Source organism: Rhinatrema bivittatum, chromosome 8 (assembly GCF_901001135.1).
Source record: "Rhinatrema bivittatum chromosome 8, aRhiBiv1.1, whole genome shotgun sequence".
Classification (NCBI taxonomy): domain Eukaryota; kingdom Metazoa; phylum Chordata; class Amphibia; order Gymnophiona; family Rhinatrematidae; genus Rhinatrema; species Rhinatrema bivittatum.
Window position 1 is genome coordinate 241,524,282 of NC_042622.1, and position 23,015 is coordinate 241,547,296.

The 23,015-nt window shown below is 46.6% G+C and overlaps 1 protein-coding gene across 3 annotated transcripts in view; it reads right to left on the reverse strand.

The window, feature by feature from the left end:
- RAB3A (RAB3A, member RAS oncogene family) overlaps positions 1-23,015 on the reverse strand; it is a 136,475-nt gene that overhangs the window by 58,507 nt on the left and 54,953 nt on the right. For all 3 annotated transcript variants that reach the window (XM_029614339.1, XM_029614340.1, XM_029614341.1), the window contains exon 3: positions 7,015-7,133. In XM_029614339.1, the coding sequence (XP_029470199.1) occupies positions 7,015-7,133 (119 nt within the window). The remainder of the gene's footprint in view (positions 1-7,014; positions 7,134-23,015) is intronic.

The following is a 23,015-nucleotide window of genomic DNA, read 5'->3' on the forward strand; positions in this document are numbered from 1 at the left end:
TCCAAGGGAGCGACATGTGTGCTTCCTACCCTTATGATATCATCACCGGAAGTCACTGTCCTGGATGTTCTGTGTGGCCTGTGACCTCAGGGTCCATTGGGCTCTATGCAAGTGTAATCGTGCCAAAGAAGTGACATGGACTGTTACGGTCATGTGGCCCAACAGCCTCAACATGTGCCAGGCTGACACCTGCTGGTTCTGCTGAATCCCTGCTGCAATGGTCATTAAAGTGACAGCCCTTTGAGGCAGGAAGGCCTTAGCCTGAGCAGTGTCTAGCTGGGCTCCTATGAGGTCCAAATGAAGTGACGGGCCAAGATGGGACTTTGACTAGTTGATGACGAACCCTAGTGACTCAAACACCCAGCTGGTCAAGCGCACGGACCTGACGGCCCCTGCCCAAGATGCGCTCCAGATAGGGGAAAACATGCACCCCTAGCCTGCAGTGGTGAGCTGCCACCACAGCCAGGCATTTTGTGAAGATTCATGGGACAGACACTAGCCTGAACGGCAGCACCTAGTACTGGAAGTGCTGTTTTCCCACCACAAATCGGAGATACTTCCTGTGATTGGGGAAGATCTCAATGTGAGTGTATGCATCCTTTAGATAGAGAGCGCATAGTCTGTCCCCTTTTTCTAAGTGGGGGAACAAAGTGTGCAGGGAAACCAACTTTTTTTTTTTTTTTTTTTTTTTTAGAAATTTGTTCAAGGCCCTTAGGTTTAGGATGGGAACAAGAGTCCTCTTGTTCTCTGGAATCAGGAAGTACCCTGGAGTAGAATGCCCCTGCTCTTTGCCCTGGTGGGACAGGATCTACCACTCTGGCTGTTGAGGAGAGTTCCGTTAACAGTACCTCCTAGTGTGCTACTGGCCCCCAAAATGGATTCGGAGGGCAATTTGGCAGGACTCCCAATAGATTTGATTGGTACACTTGACGGATGGATTTCCACTACAGAAACCCTCAAGGCAGTTTTGAAAGCATCGCTCAGGCCTCGTGTTTTCTGCACTCCAGGCCCTTATGCACAAGCAGCATGAGGGTGTCCTGCTGTTGAGGCAGCTGCTTGGCCACCTCCTGCACCTGCTTCCAGATATCCTGAGAGTTCTGGCTCATATAGAGCTGGTAGGAAGCAATGTGGGCTATACGCATGGCCCCTTGAAAGTTTTTCCTCCCAAGAGCATCCATCACTCTGTGGTCCTTCCCTGGGGCACTAAGAAATGGGTCCAAAACTGCTTAGTTCTCTTGAAAGCAGATTCAACCACCACTGACTGGTGGGGCAGCTGTTGCTTATCGAATCCAGGAGCCTTCTGGACGAGGTAAACCCTGAAATCCTTCTTATTCACAGGAGGCACTGTGAGGGGGTGTTCCCATATCCTCAACAGCAGCTCCTTAAGGATCTCGTGTACCAGGACAGACATGATCTCCTTAGGAGGCTCTATGAACCGAAGAATATCAAGCATTTTGGGCCTGGCATCCTCCTCAGTCAGCAACTGAAATGGGATGGCTTCCACCATCACAAACCCTTCAGGCGGGGACATCCTTTGCTCTTCTGGAGGAGAAGGAAGGGTCTAAAGGGGACACCCTCAGAGCCCTCGTCAGAGGACTTTAAGGTATCCTCCCCCTGGGTCATAGGGACCCTCATCCTCACTGTAAGCCACAGGGGATGGGGCCCTAGGTGCTTGGCCTTCATCCAGAGATGTGAGCATCAGCAAAGCTGGACAGGGGGCTATAGGCCTCAGTGTCTCTGCTGGCCTAGGTGGAGCTTCCTCCTCTGAGGAACCGGCAATGTCCACCATAGCAAGAGGGAGGCATCGGTGCCCCAGGAAGCGATGCCAGCTAGGTTGGTACTGCAACAACAAGCACATTGAGCTTCTCCAGCAGTAGTTCCAGGATGGATGGTACCGGCTCTGTTGCCATTTGTGCCACAGGACTGATGCAATGCAGCGCCCATTCCACTGCCAGCTGGACTCACCATTCCAGCACCTCCTCTTACACTGTCAATGCCAACACAGACTGGTAGGAAAGGGGGTGGCCATATGATCTGACCTGCGAGGCAGATTGGTGACTGGCATCAGGACCAATGGAGACAGTCGCAGAGCCCTGGCACTGGTGGAGGACTGACACTTCTCACCCCGGGGGGTGCTTCGGGGGCATCGTGCATGAGCAAGTATGCCCGGTGCCCTACACCATGCATCGACAGGAACTGGTGCTGATGCTTCTTCGGCTTCCCTTGATGCTCAGACCAGTCCTTCCTTGGTGCCAAGGCCAATCACGAGGACCCAGACATCCTCAGCTTGGAGGAGAGAGACCGTGGTCCATCTCCGGCGCCCCTATCCACCGGCAGAACAGACAGTCCCACCGATGTCAATGGTGCGGAGTCTATATGGCTCCAAAGTCCATCGAAGCCGATGGCTCTGTCTTCTTCGACCTGAAGAGCTGTTCCATCTTCTCGAGCCAAATTAGACGTCCCTTTGAAGTCATCTGCGTGTATAAGCGGCAACCCCAGCTGTCATGCGATAGCCCCAGGCAGAGTATGCATATCTCTTGAGGGTCTGCAATGGACATGGTCCTCTGGCACTGGCAGCATCACTGAAAACCAGACATAGCCATGATGGGACAAAAACAAAAGGGCCGCAAAATTTAAAAAAATCTATGGCGGGGAGCCTGTTGTGAGGAGAGAGAGAGAGAGGCCCCTCAGCGTTCCTGGAACCTCGACGGGGCTGCAACACTTACCATCAACGGTGAGAGAACAGCTGGGCACCGAGCGAGAGGCAGGACTAGTGACGTCGCTGGTAAGAGACTGCCCATAAAACTCAGTGACGTCGCTGGTAAGAGACTGCCCATAAAACTCAGTGACGTCGCTGGTAAGAGACTGCCCATAAAACTCGCAGGCAAGTGGCGAAAGAGCTGGGGAGCCTGTTGTGAGGAGAGAGAGAGAGAGAGGCCCCTCAGCGTTCCTGGAACCTCGACGGGGCTCCAACACTTACCATCAACGGCGAGAGAACAGCTGGGCGCTGAGTGAGAGGCGGGACTAGTGACGTCACTGATGAGAGACTGCTCATAAAACCGGCAGGTAAGCAGCACACGAAGACCGGTGGAAGCAGTTTGTGAGTCCAGGAATTTGGATATTGGTGAACTTTGCTAGTCTAGTTCCTCCCAGATTCAAGGGGAGGAAAAGAAAAGTTAAAAGTTTTCCCATATCTCCTATAACACCAAGAGGCCCGATGGACGACCATGTTTTTCGACGGGTTGAATCGCCACTAGAGGACAGTTCAGGAGGGCAGTTTTTGGCCTCCCTGAGTCCTGGCGCAAGACCACCACTCCCCCCACAATCGTTGGCAACATTACCAGATGGGTTTTTGCATCTAGAACCTCGCAGCCCCCACAAAGGAAGTGACTGTGTGAATTCTCGAGATTCAAAAACGAGTGATCATTTATCTAATCTTGAACGAGAATCAAAGAGGCCTGAGCAATGGCCTATTGATCCTCCTGAAGATGTAACACTAAAGGACATTTGGAAAATGTTGTAAAAAATGAATGAAAACATCCCTGTCAGCCACAGTGAATTCAAATAGATTACAGATTGAGGAACAAAAAAAGGGTGTGTCTAATTTAAAGGAAGAAATGGTGAAGGTAACAACTAAGGTAAAACTATTGGAAGATACTGAAACTATCCATATAAGAGAGAGTTTTTCTATCCATAAAGAATTGGAGAAGATAGAAAATATGATGAGGTATAAAAACCTACATCTGATTAATTATCCCCAATAGAAATGCTTAAAAAATATTTGCGAGATATATTGCAATACGAAGATAAAGATATGCCATTAATATCTAAGATTTTTTATTTTCCAGAAAAATTGGTAGGACAGAGAGAGGAAAAAGTTGAGACTTCAACTATTGGAGTCTCTACTTTCCTCGAGGAATCTATAGATATCATACAGAAAAGAGCATTTTTATTTGTTTCTCTTCAATTAGAATCCGACAAGGATAAACTGTTAGAGACTTTCTCAAACATAAAGATCTTATTTTCTGTGGTCAGAGAATATTTATGTTTCCTGATGTCTCAAGAGCCACGCAGGCTAAGAGGAGACATTTCCTTACCTTGAAAACGAAACCGCTTGCAATTGGGACAAACTTTTTTTTTTTTTTAAATATCCATGTATGTGTTATGTAATTTTTCAAGGAAATAAGTATAGTTTCTCAGACTCATAACATTTGGAGACGTTTTTGCAAGATAAAAATATAGAAGGAGGTAGTATAGATGGTCAAAAAGAAAGTTAATATCTCTCTCTCTTCAAAATGATATTTATGGTTAAATAATATGTTTTCTCCCCCTTTATTGGTGATATAATTGAGATACAAGATATTGAGATAAGTATATATTTGTTTCTTTAGTTATTAGTATCAATATTACTTATGTATATTTGTTTATTCAATTTTCATTCAAAAAATTCTTTAAAGTAGTAAATTAAAACATAAATAAATAAATAAATAAAATCTATGGCGGCGGGTGTCAATGGCCAGTGGGCACCGAAGCATCTCTGCCACGGGGGAATCGACCATGAAAGGAAACAGACCAGAATTATCAAACCCTGACTAGGTGTCCTAGTCAGGGTTTGCAAACTGCGAGGAAAAACCATGAAAACCGTGAGGAAAAACTTAAGTTTTCCAAAAGGCCAAAAAACAGCCAATTGAGTCACTCTCCACGATGCTTACAGCTCCACGGAAAAAGAAAGGCTGGAGAGGGACAAGTGGTTTAGGGCATGCTCAGTGTGCCCCCGTCAATGTTCTAGAAACTCTGACAAAGTTCTGTGTCGGGACTCCATCTGATGTACCCATGTGTGAGCACTACCATCCTGCTTGTCCTCGGAGAAATGACTATAATAATGTGGCATATTTCCTCTCCTGCCTCCCCTCTTCCACTTTTTCCTAACCTTTAACAAAACGGTATTGCTGTGCTCCTCAAATCCTTCATACTGTTTTTCCTTTGAAATAGTGTTTCTTCATTTAAAAAAGCTCTGAAAACTAATAGACTTTTCATATCTTATGTACACTGAATTTCCTTGGGCTTTATTGGTGAAAAATAGATACTTTTGGTCATATATATTGCATGAGGACATGTTATAGTAAAGATGTCCATTTAGTCCCCACGTGCAGGACATTACCAAACTGGCAGGTCCAGGCAGTTCATTACAAGGCAAGGGCAGTGCTTTGTTCAGCCTTCAATGCCTGCCAGCAGCATACGGTACTGTCCTCAATTTAAAAAAATTGTTGGCACCTATGACGTTTGCTATTATTGCCAAACACAGCCGCTTCTAATCTGTTCTATTACAATCCTTGGCATCTTCCCCAGAAGGGACAGAACTGGTGCAATGCCAGCCGAGCTTCCTAGCAACAGACAAAGCACTGAGAAATTGCCGATGCCCTATCAGCGGGTACTGTCTGTCAATTTCTCTACTGAAAAAAAACAATGAAAAAACGTGGATTTGCCATCTGAACACATGCATGTAAACATCTGGAAGCTCTCAAGAGGAAGCTCAGGGGTAGGAAAAAAAAAAAAAGATTCAACTCTGCCACTCCATAATTATCAGAGAAGTTTTACAAATGAGAGCTGAAGGAAAAAAAAACTGGCAAAATGTATTGAAATGAGGGTGGCTTCCTCTTCCACAGAGAAACTGGCAACTATACACCATGTTTTGTTATTTCTACAGATTGTAGATTGTTCCGTTCACCAATGTACTTCTTTTTAAGTCTGTGCGGAGCCAGGAGAAAGAGCTGCTATGTGGGTTGCTCCTTAAAACGTGTTTAAAGTGTAAGTAAATGATGTACCTTACCCTTAAAAATAAACCTCTTCATCATCAAAAGCTGCAACTTCAGATGAATTTTAAAAAATTCAGAAGTTTAACTCTGCAGAAACAGAATTATATTCTGTACCTGAGTCCAACATACTGTGCAGCCAGCTCACGGAAGTCATGCACAGAGAATGAGGGAAAACCAAGATGGTTGCATAGTTTGTGAATTTTAGAAGTACATTGTCAGTATAATGGAGGTGTGCATATATGTTTATCGGGCATCCCTGGGCTAGCAGAAACAGACAACTTTGGGTGGTTGCTAAGAGGAAGGACTCGGCTCTCTCAGATATGCTACTTACAGATCCTTCTAGGTTTCAGGTCTTGATCAGCCACAGCACATCCACAAAAAGTGGAAGGTGCACTCATCTCTTTGTAACTAGAGAGTCTGCCTTTTCAGTGGCAGCCCCTATGCTATGGAATTCCTTTCCCGAACAACTGCAACTCAGTGCTTGTATTAAAAACATTTAGAGGTCTTCTCAAAACCTTCCTTTTTAAGAAGGCCTTTTTTTGATTACCCCAGGCTTATTTTTTTTTTCTTTTAACCTTAAGGCATGTTTCAGGTCTGTTTATATATGTTGTTTATACTTGATTTGTTTTAATCATGTGTAACATTTTTATGGATGTTTTACTTTGTACACTGCCTAAGCCTTGTTTGTGGTTAGGCAACTAATAAATATTAATAAATGTAAATGTAAATGATTGAGGCCTAAAAATGAGCTGGCTTGCCTGGGAAGAACACTCTGCATATCTGGTCTCTAATTTGATTTCACCTTGCCTGATGATACCCTAGAGAACATGAGAACCCAGTGCTACAATGGCTGTAGGACAGGCTGTGGTATTATTTTCTCTCCTCTACTGAGTGTGATTAAAAATAGAAAAGCGAGTACCGTCCTCCTGGCAACCACAGGAACAATGCAGTGCAGTGGCAAAACAGAAAGAGGGATGAATCAGGGACTGTAAAATCCACATGTCAGACTGAGATGGTAGGCCTGGCTCATAGCCTTGGATGAGTCTCTTAAACCTGCCTATAACTCAACTTACCCAGTTGTAACTAGAGAAAAGAAATAAGTTAGTACACAGGATCTGACTGCTTCCAAAGAGGTGAGTGCAGGAGGTGCTTTGTAAATTCGAAACATTTGGCGGCATAGAAAACCAGTCTCCCTTACCAGTCCTGTACAGCGTTGAAAGATTCCTCGTTTGTGATGTCATACATCAGGATGAAACCCATTGCTCCCCGGTAGTAAGCTGTGGTGATGGTCCTGTACCTCTCTTGGCCTGCAGTGTCCTGTGAAAACAGGCAGAGGACAATAAAAATAAAACCCAGGGGGGCTCCAAAGGAATCCCACGTAATCAGCTGACTGACGAGTGCACGCAGATTTAACACGGCCATCGCCCTTATGGAGCAATTCTTCCTGTGAGTGGTAATTAACCTTGCTGTTTGGGGAGAAACAAGTCTTAAGGAATTGCCTTACATACTTTGGACTGTAAACGTGCACTCATTTTATATAAACCAAACTGCAGTCCACAGGAGATCCACTCAACTCTTTCTATCTTACGATCCAAACAAACCAGGCAAAGCAGTGGGTAAACAGACTTTATCCAATTGGCTAGCAGACTGCATACAGTTTTGCTATGAAAAAGCAGGCCTTCCTCTCAAAGGTCGAGTAAAGGCACATTCAGTAAGGGCAACGTCAACCTCAGTAGCACATTATCGTTCAGTACAGATAGCTGACATTTATAAAGCCGCAACATGGAGTTCTCTTCACACCTTTGCAGCCCACTACTGTCTCGACAAGGAAGGACGACAAGATTCAGCCTATGGACAATCTGTCTTAAAAAACTTGTTTCCAGCATAATCCCAACTCCTTCCACATCCAACTTTTCGTGATTTCAGGCTGCCTCATTTTTTCCAACAGTATGCCAGTTGTGCCTATTGCACAAGTTGTACGCTGTTGGTCCAGTACAAAGATGACTCAGCCTGTAGCTTTCTAATCACCCATATGTGAGGACTACCATCCTGCTTGTCCTGGGATAAAGCAAAATTGCTTACCTTGTAATAGGTGTTATCCCAGGACAGCAGGATGTAGTCCTCACGAAACCCACCCGCCACCCCGCGGAGTTGGGTCCGATACGTTTTTATTAATTTATTTTTGGCTACCGCTCATTGCTACAAACGAGACTGAAGTGAGACCCCTGTAGCCAGGAATATCATGGCATGCTGAGCATGCTCAGTAGGCACACAGTGCCAGTCAAAAGTTTCTAGAAACTTTGACAGAAGATTTTCCGTATAGGGCTCCATTACTGATGTCACCCATATGTGAGGACTACATCCTGCTGTCCTGGGATAACACCTATTACAAGGTAAGCAATTTTGCTTAATTATTAGGAAAGGAATGGTGAGTAAAATGGAGAAAGCAGGATTTTGGTCCTCACACATGGGTGACATCATCAGATGGAGCTCAGCATAGAAAACTTGTGTCAAAGTTTCTGGAACTTTGACTGAGCATGCCCAGCATATCCTATTCCAAGTGTCCACGCAGGGTCCCTCTTCAGTCTTGTAACATAGAATTACGATAAAAATTAAAACAAAAAATAGGAGAAACCCAACTCCGCAGAGTGGTGGGCGGGTTTTGTGAGGACTAAGATCTTGCTGTCCTAGGAGAACATCTGTTACAGGTAAGCAACTCTGTTTTCTCCTAGGACAAGCAAGATGGTAGTCCTTGCACATGGGTGAATCCCTAGCTAGAGGCTGCTCCCCAACACAAAAGGGGACCAACAAGCACCAACCAGGGGCCAACGGGCACAACAACCACAGTGCTTTGGTAACACAGGGGAGAGAGCCTGAATCCGAACAGTGGGCCCTAGGCAGGGAGAGTTAGGGTCTACACCTAAAAAAGATTCCGAAGGACAGACTGGCCGAACGTATTGTCATGTCGGCCATTCCTACCCAGACAGTAGTGAGATGTGAATGTGTGGAGAGAACTCCACAGCGCAGCCTTACAGATTTCCACAGGAACTGCTCGCAAGTGGGCCACTGATGTTGTCATGGCTCTGACAGATTAAGCCTTGACATGACCCCCAAGATACAGTCCCACCTGGACATAACAGAAGGAGATTCAGTCTGTTAGCCAATTGAATAGTGTGTTTGGCAACGGCAACCCCCAATCTATTCTTATCAAAGGAAATGAAAAAGTTGGGTGGACTGTCTATGGGTTTCTGTCCACTCCAGACAGAAGGCTAAGGCTCTCTTGCAATCCAAACTGTGCAGGATTCGTTCACCTTGGTGCGAATGGGGTCCGGGACAGAATGTTGGCAGGACAATTTATTTATTTGTTGAGTTTTATATACCATCATTCGGTAAAGCCATCATAACTGTTTACAAAATTTAAATTGTAACTCTCTTAACAATTGTGGAAAAAGTATAACAATGTGCATATTGAAATGTTTAACCTCTGTTTAAGTCCAGAAAGTATCATTATGTGGGAGGAGGAGGGATTGTTTGTCCTGGTTGGAGAGAAGTTATTTTGAGGTTTTTGGATGAAAGTTCGATTGGGAGTTAGGATGTTCAGAAGTATGAAGGTCAGTGTAGAATTGACTGGTTAAGATGAAAATCCGTCACCACCTTAGGCAGGAACTTAGGGTGCATACGCAAGGCCACCTATCACGCTCTGGTTGTTCTTCTTACATCGACAAATGCCCCACAGTGGGTCCTACTAGAATAAACAATTTTGGGGGACATATCACTCTCAGCTCTCCCGTGGCAGCCTACATCCTCTTGGGCATCGATTCCCTACTGCCCTTTGCGCTGAGCACTACCCTGCGTCTTTGGCATAAAGACGCAGGAAGAGAGCCATATACTCCCTTAACGCATCTCTTTGAAAATGCTATTTTCCCTCATACCACAAAATCCAAAGCATCCCGACTATGGATTGATGCTGGCATTAAATATATTGATCACATCCAAATTCAGGGCTCTCTAATGACACAGGCAGATATTAGCTCTTGTTACAAATTAGGGAGTGTGGATTTTCTATTGTATGCCAAAATCTATCATTTTGTAAAAGGGGCTACAAGAAATAGTACGCTGCACCTTATTGTTTCATTGTTTGAAAACTACTGCATGAATGTACATAAGATGAGGGGTCTTATATCCAAAATATGCACACTATTATCAGGGAGGAAGCAGGGACAGTTCCGACAACAGAAGGCCTGGTTAGCTGATTTTGGACATAATTTGGAAAATGAAGAATGGGCCCAAATATTCACATCAGCCTATAAATACTCATTCCCTGTACATACCCGGATCAGGAGGAGTGACTGGACCACCAGTATCGTCCCAAGCTATAACTGTCACCAGGGAGAGAGCCAAGGCTGAAATAATTCAAGGGGCAAGCCCTTCTAGGCCCCCTAAGAGCGAGGGAGATAACTGTCTCCCTAAACACAAAGGAACTAAATTTTTTTTTTTTTTTACTTGAGTTAATACAAATCAAATACTTGCTTGAGCTTACCCCACAAGAAAGAAAGAAAGGACCCCGCAGGGTAAGGGCAAGCTAAGAAGGAAAGGGAGCCACAGGGTGAGCTGCCAGCATCTGCTGGAGACAGACAAATACTGAAGGGCTGCAGGGTAGGCTCTGTCCTGATATAGGATACCCTTTCAGTTTTGGTCTTTCTCCATCTGCTGGACAGGAGGCTCAACCCATAGTCTGGACTGATCCATGGTACTAGAGGAACGAAAATTAGCAGGTAAGAACTAATTTTCCTATTTCAGCGAATCTCCAAGAAAATTGTTGCAAAATGATGTACCGGTGGCACTACACACCTTCACTCTTACATCGATTTATACCCACCATCTCTGCGGATTGTTGGAGGCAGTGTGGGGGGACTAGAACTTATCACATTTGGTGGAAATGTAGGAAAATAAGCAGTTCTGGGCTGAGATATTTAAGTGGCTCTCCTCTATTATTCATACACCCTTAGAGGTAGAGCCGTGGCATGCCTTGTTAACATTACCTATAGCATCATTGTGCAATTCTGCTCACAAAACAAGTAGCTCTAAAATACTATTGGCATAAAGCAACTCTGCCCATTCAAAACAAATTTTAAAAATTATATGGATCATATAATAACGCAGAAAAGAGGTTTGCTGCATCCACAAAGATCCTATAACTATGAATCTTGATATTTTGAGCTGTCGTGCATCACAGATTTCCAGAAGAAAATCTGCACTGCTAGCAGTCAAGGTTGCTGGTCTTACAAACATCAACATCTAATCAGTGTGAAAAACATGTTTCAAAGAACAAGCGCCAGAAATGAGACACCATAAGGGCATGAGAGAGAGAGAGCACGGAGGGAGCTAGAAATACTGCCTGTGTGTGACATACTGTTATATGTGACAGAAAATGCTATTACCTCCCTTCTTTTTTTCCTCCCAGATTTTTCTCCTGCTCCTTCAATTCTCGCTCCCCACAACCCATCTCCCCCTTCGCCTCTGCAGCGTCCCTTCCCTCCCTCAGATTATGCTTGTGCCCTTCTTTCATCCGCTGCACAGGGCCTTCACTTTCCCTCCCTGTGTTTAAAATCATGAGAGGTCTAGAAAGGGTAGATGTAAATTGGTTATTTACTCTTTCGGATAATAGAAAGACTAGGGGGCATTCCATGAAGTTAGCATGTGGCACATTTAAAACTAATTGGAGAAAGTTCTTTTTTACTCAACGCACAATTAAACTTTGGAATTTGTTGCCCGAGGATGTGGTTAGTGCAGTTAGTATAGCTGTGTTTAAAAAAGGATTGGATAAGTTCTTGGAGGAGAAGTCCATTACCTGCTAATAAGTTCACTTCGAGAATAGCCACTGCTATTACTAGCAACGGGTACTTGCCAGGTTCTTATGGCCTGGATTGGCCACTGTTGGAAACAGGATGCTGGGCTTGATGACCCTTGGTCTGACCCAGTATGGCATGTTCTTATGCCTGGTAGCTAGGCATATCCATGCCCATGACTCTCTAACCCTTTAACACCCATCATGCAAACCCATATTGGAAGACAGTCACCCTAACCATCTTCACCTCATAGTGTCAACCACATCCTCTTAAAAAGTTCAGAGTTACAAAGATAGAAAGCAGAGTTGCTTACCTGTAACAAGTGTTCTCCAAGGAAAGCAGAATGTTAGTCATCACACGTGGGTGACATCATCAGATGGAACCCAGCTTGGGAAACTTTTCTTAACGTTTCTAGAAACTGACTGGCAGACTGAGCATGCCCAACATGCTGCTGACCACCTGTCCACGCTGGGTCCCTCTTGAGTCTTCGAAAAGAGTTTGAGGAAAAGGAAATCAAAAACCCAAGAGAAACCCAGCTCTGCAAGTGGTGAGTGGGTTTCATTAGGATTAACATCCTGCTGTCCTGTGAGAACACCTGTTACGGATAAGCAACTCTGCTTTCTCCAAAAACAAGTAGGATGGAAGTCCTTACACATGGATGATTAAGTAGCTTCAGGCCGCTCCGAACATGTGCTGCAGACAACTGGTGCCAACGTGCACAACAACTGGCATGGCAACAATCACAGGAGCAGGCCTGCACCCAAGAATAGGGCCCATGGAGGAACAGTTGGATTTTATAGCTGAAAGAGATTTCGGAGGACGGACTGTCCGAATCAACATCCCACCTGCCATCTTTGTCCAGGCAAAAACGTGAGGCGAATGTGTGGAGGGAACTCCAAGTCGCTGCTCTGCAAATCTCATGGATGGGAACTGCACGCAAGTGAGCCACCGAGACGGACATGGCCCATACGGAGTGGGCTTTGATGTGACCATCAAGCGACAAGCCCGCCTGAGCATAGCAGAAGGCAATACAGTCTGCTAGCCAATGGGATAGGGTCTGTTCACCCTGGTGAGCATGAGACCTTGGGAAGAAAGGTTGAGATGGAACTCTGAAATCACCTTGGGTGCGTTCACAGGACCACCTTGTCGTGACAAAACTGGGTATGACACCAGAGCTTGCAGTTCACCAACCCTGTGAGCTGATGTAACCGCAACCAAAAATATAACTTTCCAGGAAAGATATTTCAGGTTGCAAGATCGCAATTGCCCAAACGGAGGTTTCATGAGTTGCAAGAGGACCACGTTGAGATCCCAGGCAACCGCTAGAGGACGAGTTGGAGGCTTTAGCTGCAATAACCCCACCTGAATCGACCCATGAGTGAATGGGAAGAAATCACTGTACCATCCATACCCTGATGGTATGCCCCAATGTCCCTGAGGTGTACTCTCACAGAAGCGGTCTGCAGACCAGGCTCTGAGAGTGACAACAGGTAGTCCAAGAGTGAGGAAAGGGAGCACGAAAAAAGGGTCCAAGTCATGTCCCTCACACCAAGATGAAAACATTTTCAACTTTAGATAAGATTTTTTTAGTGGATTTTTTTTGGACTCCAGAATAATATGCGACACCCCCTCCAAAAGGCCAAGGGCCTGCACAGTCACCTGGTCAACATCCAAGCTGTGAGAGCCAGGGCTTGTAGGTTGGAGTGGCAGAGCCTGCTCTGGGGTCCTGGGTGATTAGATCCAGAGCTGTTCCCAATCGGATCAGATGGCACGAGGCCAGTAGGTGGCGATCAGGATCATGGAGCCCTGATCCTGTTGCAACTTCTGGAGTGTTTTCGATGTGAGAGGAAGGGGAGGGTAAGCATACAGCAGCCATTGCCCTAGTGAATCAAAAAGGCATCTGCCACCGATCCGCTACTCCTCCAACCTAGGGAGCAGAAACTGTGTACTTTCCTGTTTTCCACGGAGGCGAAGAGGTCTATGTCCGAGGCCCCCCAGGAGCGAAAAATCTGGTTCGCTACTGTGCCCTATGGACTCATTGCACTACCTCTTTACTAAGGGACCATTCATGAGGCTAGAATGCTTGGCTCAAGGAATCTGCTAGAGTGATGCCACAGTTGATGGCCCACGACCAAATGTGGACCGCCTCCTGACAGAGGGTGAAGTACCCTGTTCCCCCCTGTTTTGTTCAGATACCGCATGGCTACCTGATGGTCAGTTTTCACAAGTACCACCTTGTTCAGGAGTTGCTCTTGGAACACCTGTAGGGTGTACTGAATCACTTGCAGTTCCAAAAGGTTGGTCTGGAACTGCGATTCCTGTGCAGACTAAAGCCCCTGGATGTGGAGGCCCACAACATGTGCCCCCCGTCTGGGATGCATCAGTGGTAAGGGTAGCCTGGGGTTGAGGTCTCCAAAAGGGGCATCCCCACTCCAGATTTGAGGGGGTTGCCCACCACTGGAGAGACTGCTGCAACAGTTTTGTGACCAGAACATGAGCACACAGGTCCTGAGTAGATTGACACCATTGGGAACGCAACGTCCATTGTGCTCTGTGCATGTGCAGCCGAGCCAGAGGGATGACATGCACAGTCGCTGCCATGGGGCCCAACAAGCAAAGGAATTGGTGAGCAAAGACCATGAGCAGTCTGAGATCTGTGGAGCGAGAGCCACAAGGGTCTCCGCCCTGTCTTGAGGCAGAAAAACATTTGCTTGGACAGTATCCAGACGAGCTCCAATTAAGTCCAGTTGTAATGAGGGTTGGAGGTGGGATTTTGGGTAGTTGATCAGAAATCCCAAGGTCTCCAGAATTTAGATCATAATGTGCATGGCGTCCTGTGTCCCTTGTCGGGAGTTGCTCTTTACAAGCCAATCGCCGAGGTATGGAAAAATGTGAATCCCCCGCCTTCAAAGATGGGCTCAGACCACCACCAGACATTTGGTAGACACTGGGTGCAGACACCAGGCCAAAGGGGAGAACTCGATACAGATAGTGGTTCCAGTCAACTAGAATTCGAAGGTACTGCTGATCCCTCTGAAAGATGGGGATATGGGCGTATGCGTCTTTTAGAGACTGAGGAAACAGAACCAGTCTCTCGCTTTGAGAAGGGAGATCAGTGTGCCCAGTGAAACCATTTTGAACTTTTCCTTCACTAAAAAACGGTTTAAGGCTCTCAAGTCCAGAATGGGTCAGGGGCCACCTATTTTCTTGGGGATTAGAAAATACCTGGACTGGAACCCCTCTCCCTGCTGGCTGGGAGAGGGGTTCTATTCCCCCTTGAGTCAGTACAAGGGCAGCGAAGTCTATCCAAAGTATCTGCAAATCCCCTGCTGCTTGCCTCCGGGGACACGGAAGTGAGTGACGTGGAAGTCACTGGAAGTGCAACTGGTAACTGACACACAATGGACAGGACCCAAAGGTCTGAAGTAATTAAGGTCCATCAATCTGGAGTCTGCCCCCAATGGGGTCGGCAAGCTGCGGAGGAGATTGGCTTATAAGGGGCCATTTCCGCACTGCGATCTCCCAGTCAAAACCCTGTGGTGGGTTCTGCAGCGGGACTATAGTTGTGTGTGGAATTTGAGGTTGGCTTGGCCTCGCCCTGGCAGGACTTTAGAGCTGGCAGGTAGTATTTGCATGGCCGATAAAAAGGGCACTTCGGGTATTGCCAAGGGGGCTTTTTGGATGGCTGAGTGCCACCGCCTTTTTAATTCTTTCACCAGACTGTCCCCTGAACATGGCAAATCAGTCAGGCAGTCCTGGGACTTAAGGGCGAAGATCAGAGGTGCGCAGCCACACAGTCCGCCGAGCCCCGATGCCTGCCGCAGTGGTTCTCATGGCTGTTTCAAAGACATCATAGGCAAAGTGTACTTCGTGCTTGTCGCCCTCAAGGCCCTGTTGAATGACTTTTTGGAATTCATCCTGGAATTGTAGTGGCAGGTGCTCACTGAACTCCTGGGCCTGCTTCCACAGGTTTCTGGAGTACTGATCCATGTATAGCTGGTAACAAGCAATACGGGCTGACAACATTGCGCCCTGAAAAATACAGTGACCCAGGGCATCAAGGGCCCTATGCTCTCGCCCTGAGGGGGTGGGGGGGCCCAAGGCATGGGTACGGATCCTCTTTGCCTTCTTCAGAGCGGATTCTACCACCAATTGGTGGGGGAGCTGATGGCACTCAAACCAGTGGTAGGTTGGACCAGGTAAACGGCGTCCATCTTACGAATTACAGGAGGTACCGATATGGGATGCTCCCAAAGGCAGACCCACCAAGTCTTTGAAAATGTCATGGACTGGTACTGCCACAACCTCTTTCGGAACATCCAGGAATTGCAGAATCTCGAGCATGTTGTGCCTAGAGTCTTGTTCAGTTAAAAGTAGGAAAGGCACAGATTCTGCCATGGCCTTCACAAACCCCTTGAAGAAGAGATCCTCTGGGGGAGATTTTCACCATTGCTCCGGAGGAGAAGGCTCAGAGGAAAGATCCTCTGATTCCTCAGTGGAGGATATGGCCGCCTCCCCTTCCCAGGGATCATAAGGGGCCTTTCCCTCATTTGCGATCCCCCAGGGATGCAGGGGCTGGGAGACCCAGCTGTGTCCGGAGTGTGGGCCTCAAGGGCACAGAGAAAGGCGCTGGAGGTACTGATGGGCCTCGAGGTTGCAGGAGTGCAGAGGGAACTGCTGGCATAGACAGGATCAGCGACATCAATAGCACCGGTGGAACAGAGCCTGATGGTCCTATAAGAGTTGGAAGGTGGAGAAGCACCATGCATCTCTGAGCCGCCATCAAATCAGATGGCCCTTCCTCCTCAGAGTTGCTCACCGGTATGGGAGCTGGTGGCAGCGGTGCTCCCTTTGGCCATGAAGGAGCTTGGGGGCACCAGAGCTGGCTGCATTGATAAGACACCGAGCAGCAAATCGAGCTGCTCCAATAAGGGCGCAAGCATGGAGTAGGCAGGCTCTTGTGGCGGTTCCAGTGGAACCGGAGGCTCAAAGCCCTACAGGGCCTGGCCAACCACCAACCGCACGCACCTCTCTAACTCCTCCTCAAAAGCAGCCGATGGCAAGACTGTATGAGGAGGAGAGGGCAGAATCGGGACAATCCCCGGAGAGAGGGGGGGGGCACAGATTCCTCCACCGGTGTTAGTGGAGACTGCAGAGAGGCTTCAGCAGGACCGAAGGGAACTGTTTCCTCTGCCTGGGACCGCTTCGGAGGAGCCACAGATGTCGATGCCTGTCCGTGGTCCGGCTTTGATGACAATGAGCGGTGACTATTTTTCTTCGACTGCTGTCTGTGGTCACCACAGTCTCTTCCTGGGATTGAGGAAGAGAGAGGAATCCAATTGGGAACAGAATGACAGAGACTATAGACGGTCTCCTGCGCCCAAATCGCGTCTGGGGAGCAGTTGCGGAGGCGACCCCTGAGTACAAATTTGAACCTCCTTACCAAGAGGAGTTGAGGTTCCCGATGCAGATGAGGGATCTGGTCCTTTGGATCCGAATAATTTCTCCATCTTATTGAAATGTGCCTAATGGCCTTTTAGGGTCACCTGGGCACAAAGGTCGCAACCGTGGATATTGTGGGGGCGCCCCTAGGCAAAGGACACAGACCTTGTGCGGATCTGTGATGGACATAGTCCGGGGGCACTGGGAGGTAACGGCGGAAGCTGGTCGATGCCATTGGAAAAAGTATGCGGCAGACGGTTGATGGAAAAAATCGTTGGCAATCAACTGCGAAGAAGCACAAAACTTACCAGGACACAGAGAATGGAACTGATGAAAAATTGGAGGGACCCTACGCGATGTGGGAAGCAAGAAACTTAAGAAAAAGTTGTGAAAAAAGCACGAGCTCACAACCAGCGAGGCAGCAGCTTCGTGGAAAGGAAGAGACTGAAGAGTGACCCTGGGTGGATGTGTGGTTAGCAGCATGCTGGGCATGCTCAGTGTGCCAGTCAAAGCTTCTAGTAGCTTTGACAAATGTTTTCCGTGCTGGGCTCCATCCAATAATGTCACCCATGTGTGAGGACTAACATCCTGCTTGTCTTTGAAGAAAAGTCAGAGCCTTCGTTTGTTAGTAGGTTAAGAAGTCATGCAGGTCACTGTGATTAGAAGAAGGTGTTGCCACCACATTGAAACTACAGAACTACAGTTTCTTCTATGGTGATTAATGAAAGCAAACCCCCCCCCCCCCCCCAAACATTTTACCATCACATATAATAGCAGTCTTCTAGCGCAGTAGTAACTGGCTTGTTTCTGGAGAAACTTGGATTGTTTGTCTTTGTGATAACTTTCATTGGATCCATGCAAGGATTGGCCAAAGATGCAGAGTGTGAGCTTTTTCCTTTCTGGAGGGACCCAATGTGGTCTCAAAAGTACATGTACACTGTCACCTTTGGATAACTTCTGTTAACCAGCAAGAGGAGGACTGAAGATTCACTGCCTTATTTATAGCTGTGCCAGTTCTCACTCAGTAGAGAAGAGCTCTCTGCTCTTTGATCCAGCTCCTTGCAGGGAACAGGAAAGGAGGGGGTGGGCCTGGAGCAGCAGAGCAAAGGTGATCATTTTGAGGAGGTTGGGAAGGGGTGAGTGGGGACCAGCTGTAGGGTATGTGTATGAGAGAGGGGGAATTGGGGGAGAGAGGCAGTGATTTTGAGTATGAGAAAGAAGGGATTGGTGTTGGGTATGTGGGTATCTGTACTAGATGGGGTGAGAGGATAGGATACAAAGGAAAGCAGAACCAGAACACAGTAATGACCCCTGCCTCCTCCTCATTCCCTCCACTGTCCCCCACCCCCTCAATTCACATCCTCTCCTTTGATCTTGGATTCTATGCCCCAGATCCACGAACCTCCAAAAACCCTTCCTACCTCCCCCTCCCCAGGTCTTAGAACTTAGCCCTGGACACCGCCTAATCACGCCTTCCTCACTCCCAGAACCTCTCCCTCTTCTCCCATCGCAGATTCCTGATTACCACCCTCTCCTCCAGTCTTCCCCATTTCCGGTCCTTCTCCCTTCCTCGTCCTCTTCCCATCTCTGGTCCTCTCACCCTCCTCCTCTCCCCATACTGATACCTGATATCCCTTTTTCCTCACCCCAAAAAAAAAAAATAGAAAAAGAAATTAGAGACACATGCAAGGTTTATAATTTATAATGTAATATAAAGGATGGAAAGGTTTGTCAGTGTACTTCAGAATTTCCACGTTTTTGCCACAGAATCTACCCTGGAGCCACAGCAGTACACTCTGGGGCTGTGCCTTACATCTATTCACTGTTGTCCAACCTTACTAAGGGGTGGGGGGTGAGAGCACAGTCAGTGCCTGGGAGTGGTAAAAATCCTAAATCTGCCACTGGTTACAGTACTATGCACCTTTGGGCAGCGTTTCAGTCTCCTCTGGCTTTTTGAGTGCTGCCAGGCTGGAGATCCTCTATGAAAGAGTTGGGTAGAATAGTCTCAATGATAATATTCAGGAGAAGGGGGGAAAAGTGCAGCCATACAGGAAACAATGGAAAGGTAAAAAAAATAAAAAAAAACCCCAAGGACAAAAGCACTTCATCTAAAAGTTGAGAGGGGATGGACAGTTTTATTGTTTCTCATATGCCAGTAGTAACTAGGAGGGAAAAGGCGACAAATGCCACATACTGTCTGGTTGTCCGCACAAGCTATCATTTATTTATTTATTTATTTATTCTATACCGGTGTTCGATTTTACATATCACATCGGTTTACATTCAACCAAAAACTGCAGGAAATCAGGCGTTTCCTTTGTCTAATACATTGAACAATTGTAACATGGAAGTGGTTAACAAGGGATATGAATGGAACATGGAAATGGTTAACGAGGGAGAGGAACATTAATGGAGGTCAAAGTGAAAGGAACTCTTATGTTGTAGTCAGGCGTAGGATTTACTTCTTATAGTTAGGACAAGGTGGAAGAGCTTCTATTTTACAGTGGTCATGCCCAGAAATAATATCTTACATTGGAGTCTCAGTGGTCAGTGAGAGGTTAATAGAATAGTAAGGGTGTATGTCGGTTGATAGGGGGCTGGCTGTTGACTGGGCTGTAGGGGTTTGTTCTGGTGTTAGAGTTCGGTCATGTTATTGCAGCGAAGGCTTTAAGAAATAGCCAGGTTTTAAGCTTTTTCTTGAAGGATTGGGGTGATGGGTCTGTTCTGAGATCTGTGGGGCGCTTGTTCCACAGGGTGGGTCCGGCAAGTGAAAGCGATCATTCTCTTGTTGATAATTTGTGTGTTTCTTTTGGTGATGGTGTTTGTAGGAATCCGGTGTTTGATGAGCGAAGGCTCCTTGGTGGAGTGTGGAGGTAAAGGGGTGTAGTTAGCCAGTTGGAATTGTTGCTTTGGAGAATTTTATGAACAATGGTTAAAGCTTTGTATTGGATTCTTTGATGAATGGGCAGCCAGTGTAGCTGTTTGAGTATAGGTGTTATATGCTCTGTTCTTCTGCTGTTGGTGGGAGCTTTAGCGGCAGCATTTTGTAGAAGTTGGATGGGTTTGAGGTATGATGCTGGGAGGCCTAGGAGTAGGGAATTGCAGTAGTCGAGCTTGGAAAACGGGAGGGCCTGTAGGACTGTTCGAAAGTCTTGTGGGTAGAGGAGTATTTTGAGTTTGCGTAGGATCTGGAGTTTATAGAATCCATCTTTCAAAGTATTGATGTGTTTTTTGAAGTGAAATTGGGTATCTATGATAATGCCCAGGTTTTTTGCTGAGGAGAGTAGTTGGTTGTTTGGTTGGTGTGCGTTGGGGTCCGTACTGAGAGGTGGTGTGGGATTGTTGGATATGTAGATGATTTCTGTTTTGTTGTGATTGAGGGTGAGGGATAGTTGAGAGAGAAGGTGTTTTATTGTGCTCAGGTGGGAGTTCCATAAATTTAGAGTGTGGTCAATTGAGTAATTGATTGGGAGTAGAATTTGAACATCGTCAGCGTATATGTAGTATAATAATCCTATTTCGCTTAGTAGTTTGCATAGAGCCTGGGGGGCTCGTGGGCCTCGGGTGGGCTCCGGGCGCTCTCCTCGGCCGAAAGGGGTTGGTCATCTCACCGTTGTGGGTCAGTGGGCGGCAGCTTCGACGGCTGGAGGACGGGAGGCCAGCCTTGATCGCGTGCCTGGGGTTGAACAGTGCCTGAGGTTGAACAGTGCAGAAGACAGGGAAGAGCCTTGTGGGACCCCGTGTGGAAGGGATTTGGATTCGGTGTTGTTGATTTTGACTTTGTAGGATCTGTTTGATGGGTAAAGAGTTGAACCAGTTGAGGCTTGTGTCGCGGAGGCAGATTTCCTTTAGCCTGTGGATTAGAGTTTTGTGATTGACCATATCAAAGGCGGCAGAGATGTCAAGGAGGATGAGTAAGTAGGAGTGGTCACAGTCCAGGCCTCTGAGAATTGTGTTTGATAGTGACAATAAAAGGGTTTCGATGCTGAGGGATGTTCTGAAGCCATGTTGGGCTGGGAATAGTATATTGTGGGTGTCCAGATATTCGGAGAGTTGACGATTTACTATTTTTTTTCAAGGATCTTGGCAATGAAGGGGAGATTCAAGATAGGTCTGTAGTTGGCTGGGTCGGTTTCATCTAGCTGAGGTTTTTTGAGAATCTGTTTGATGATGGTGCATTTTAGTTGATCCGGGAAGGTGCCTTGGTCAAGGGATAGGTTGATTATGCTTGCTATTGGTTTGGCAATGTGGTTCGGTATTTGTTTAAGGAACTTGACAGGAATTGGGTCGATGGGATGGGCTGCAAGGGTGATATTAAGGATAATTGATTCTATTTCGGTGGATGCGACGTTTTCGAAGTGTGTCCATTTGACATTATTTGTGGTTGTTTCTGATGTAATCTCATTGTCTGAGGTGGGGTTTTTTGCAATTAGGTTTAATATTTTGTTGTTAAAGAACTGTGCTAACTCATCACAGGCATTTGTCTGGTTTTCTGTTTTGTTTGAGTTTTGCGTTGGTTGGGTGAGGTTGTTGACAAATGTGAATAGGGTTCTGGAGTCGAATTGGTAGTTATGTATTTTTGCTGCATAGAAGTTGCGTTTGGCTTTGTCAATGTCGGCCTTGTATATGTAAAGTATGGTCCTGAAACGATCTTTTAGTTGGGGGTGGCGTTCAGTCTCCATTTCTTTTCGGCTTGTCTTAGTAGGTGTTTGATGTTTTTCAGTTCAGGGGCGTACCAAGGAGCTTTTTGTTTGTAGGATGGTTTGAGTTCTTTTGTGATGAGAGGACATTTGATTTTGGCAATTTCTGAGTTGATATTGAGCCATGAGTTTATGGCGGAGTTTGTGTCAGTTAGGTTTAGGGCTTCCAGGGAGGCTGGGAGTGTTTTGATTAGCTCATCGCTGGTGCATACTTTATTGAACTTGATGATTTTGCCGACTTTCTTTGGATCAGGAGTAGGGTTTCCAAGGTGTAATTTGGTTTGTATCAGTTTATGGGCTGACCAGGGGATTGCGGGAGCTGTTGGTGGGGTGTAGTTTGGGATTTTTTTGTTGGTGAAAATGAGGTCGAGTGTGTGAGTCTCTTATTTTTGCGAAGCCGATTGCATTCATGGATTCAGTGAGGAGTTGGCAGGTGGCTGTGGGGGGCATTTTGTCCATATGTAAGTTGAAGTCACTGAGTACTATTGCCGGGATGTTCATATTAATATTGTTTGCAATGGTTTCTATTAGTGGGGATAAGTTGTGTTTGAGGAGGCCCAGTGGTGCGTAGATGAGAAGGATTTGGAGGTTCTTTGATTTAAAGAGACCTATTTCGAAAGGGGGTGGAAGGTTGATGGGATGGACTTTGAATTTGAGTTTTTTGGAAGCCATGAACAGTAGGCCGCCTCCTTTTTTTTTTTGGTCGGGGTATGGAGAATATATTGTAGATTTTCTTGGGAAGTTGATTGATGAGTACTGTGTCGGAGCTTTTGAGCCACGATTCGGTGATACAGAAAAGGTCGGGGTGGGTATCAATGGTATCTTTTTTGCAATAGATTGAGCATGGATTAAGGTCAGTGTTAGGATGGTTAGGGTTGTGAGGTGTGGGAGGGTGTGTGTAGGGATAGTGGTCAGGCGTCATGGCCTGGTAGGGTTGAGCTTTTCATTGTGTGTGTTGTCTCTGTTGTATGAGATGATTGGGATGTTGTACTTTGAATCCATTTTTGGGGTTGTTCTTTGTTTTGCTTTGCTATTGGTGTGATGGAGTTACTGTTTGGGTTTGGGTGTACCGTGCCGGTTCTAGGTGGCCTTTGAGCAAGCTGTGTGGTGATGCGCCTCAGGTGCTTCTGGTGCGGTACAAAGGGGCACACTAAGGGGCAGGCTCCTTAGTCGCTCGGTGAACTGGTGGTCTTTTTAAATGTTCCTTG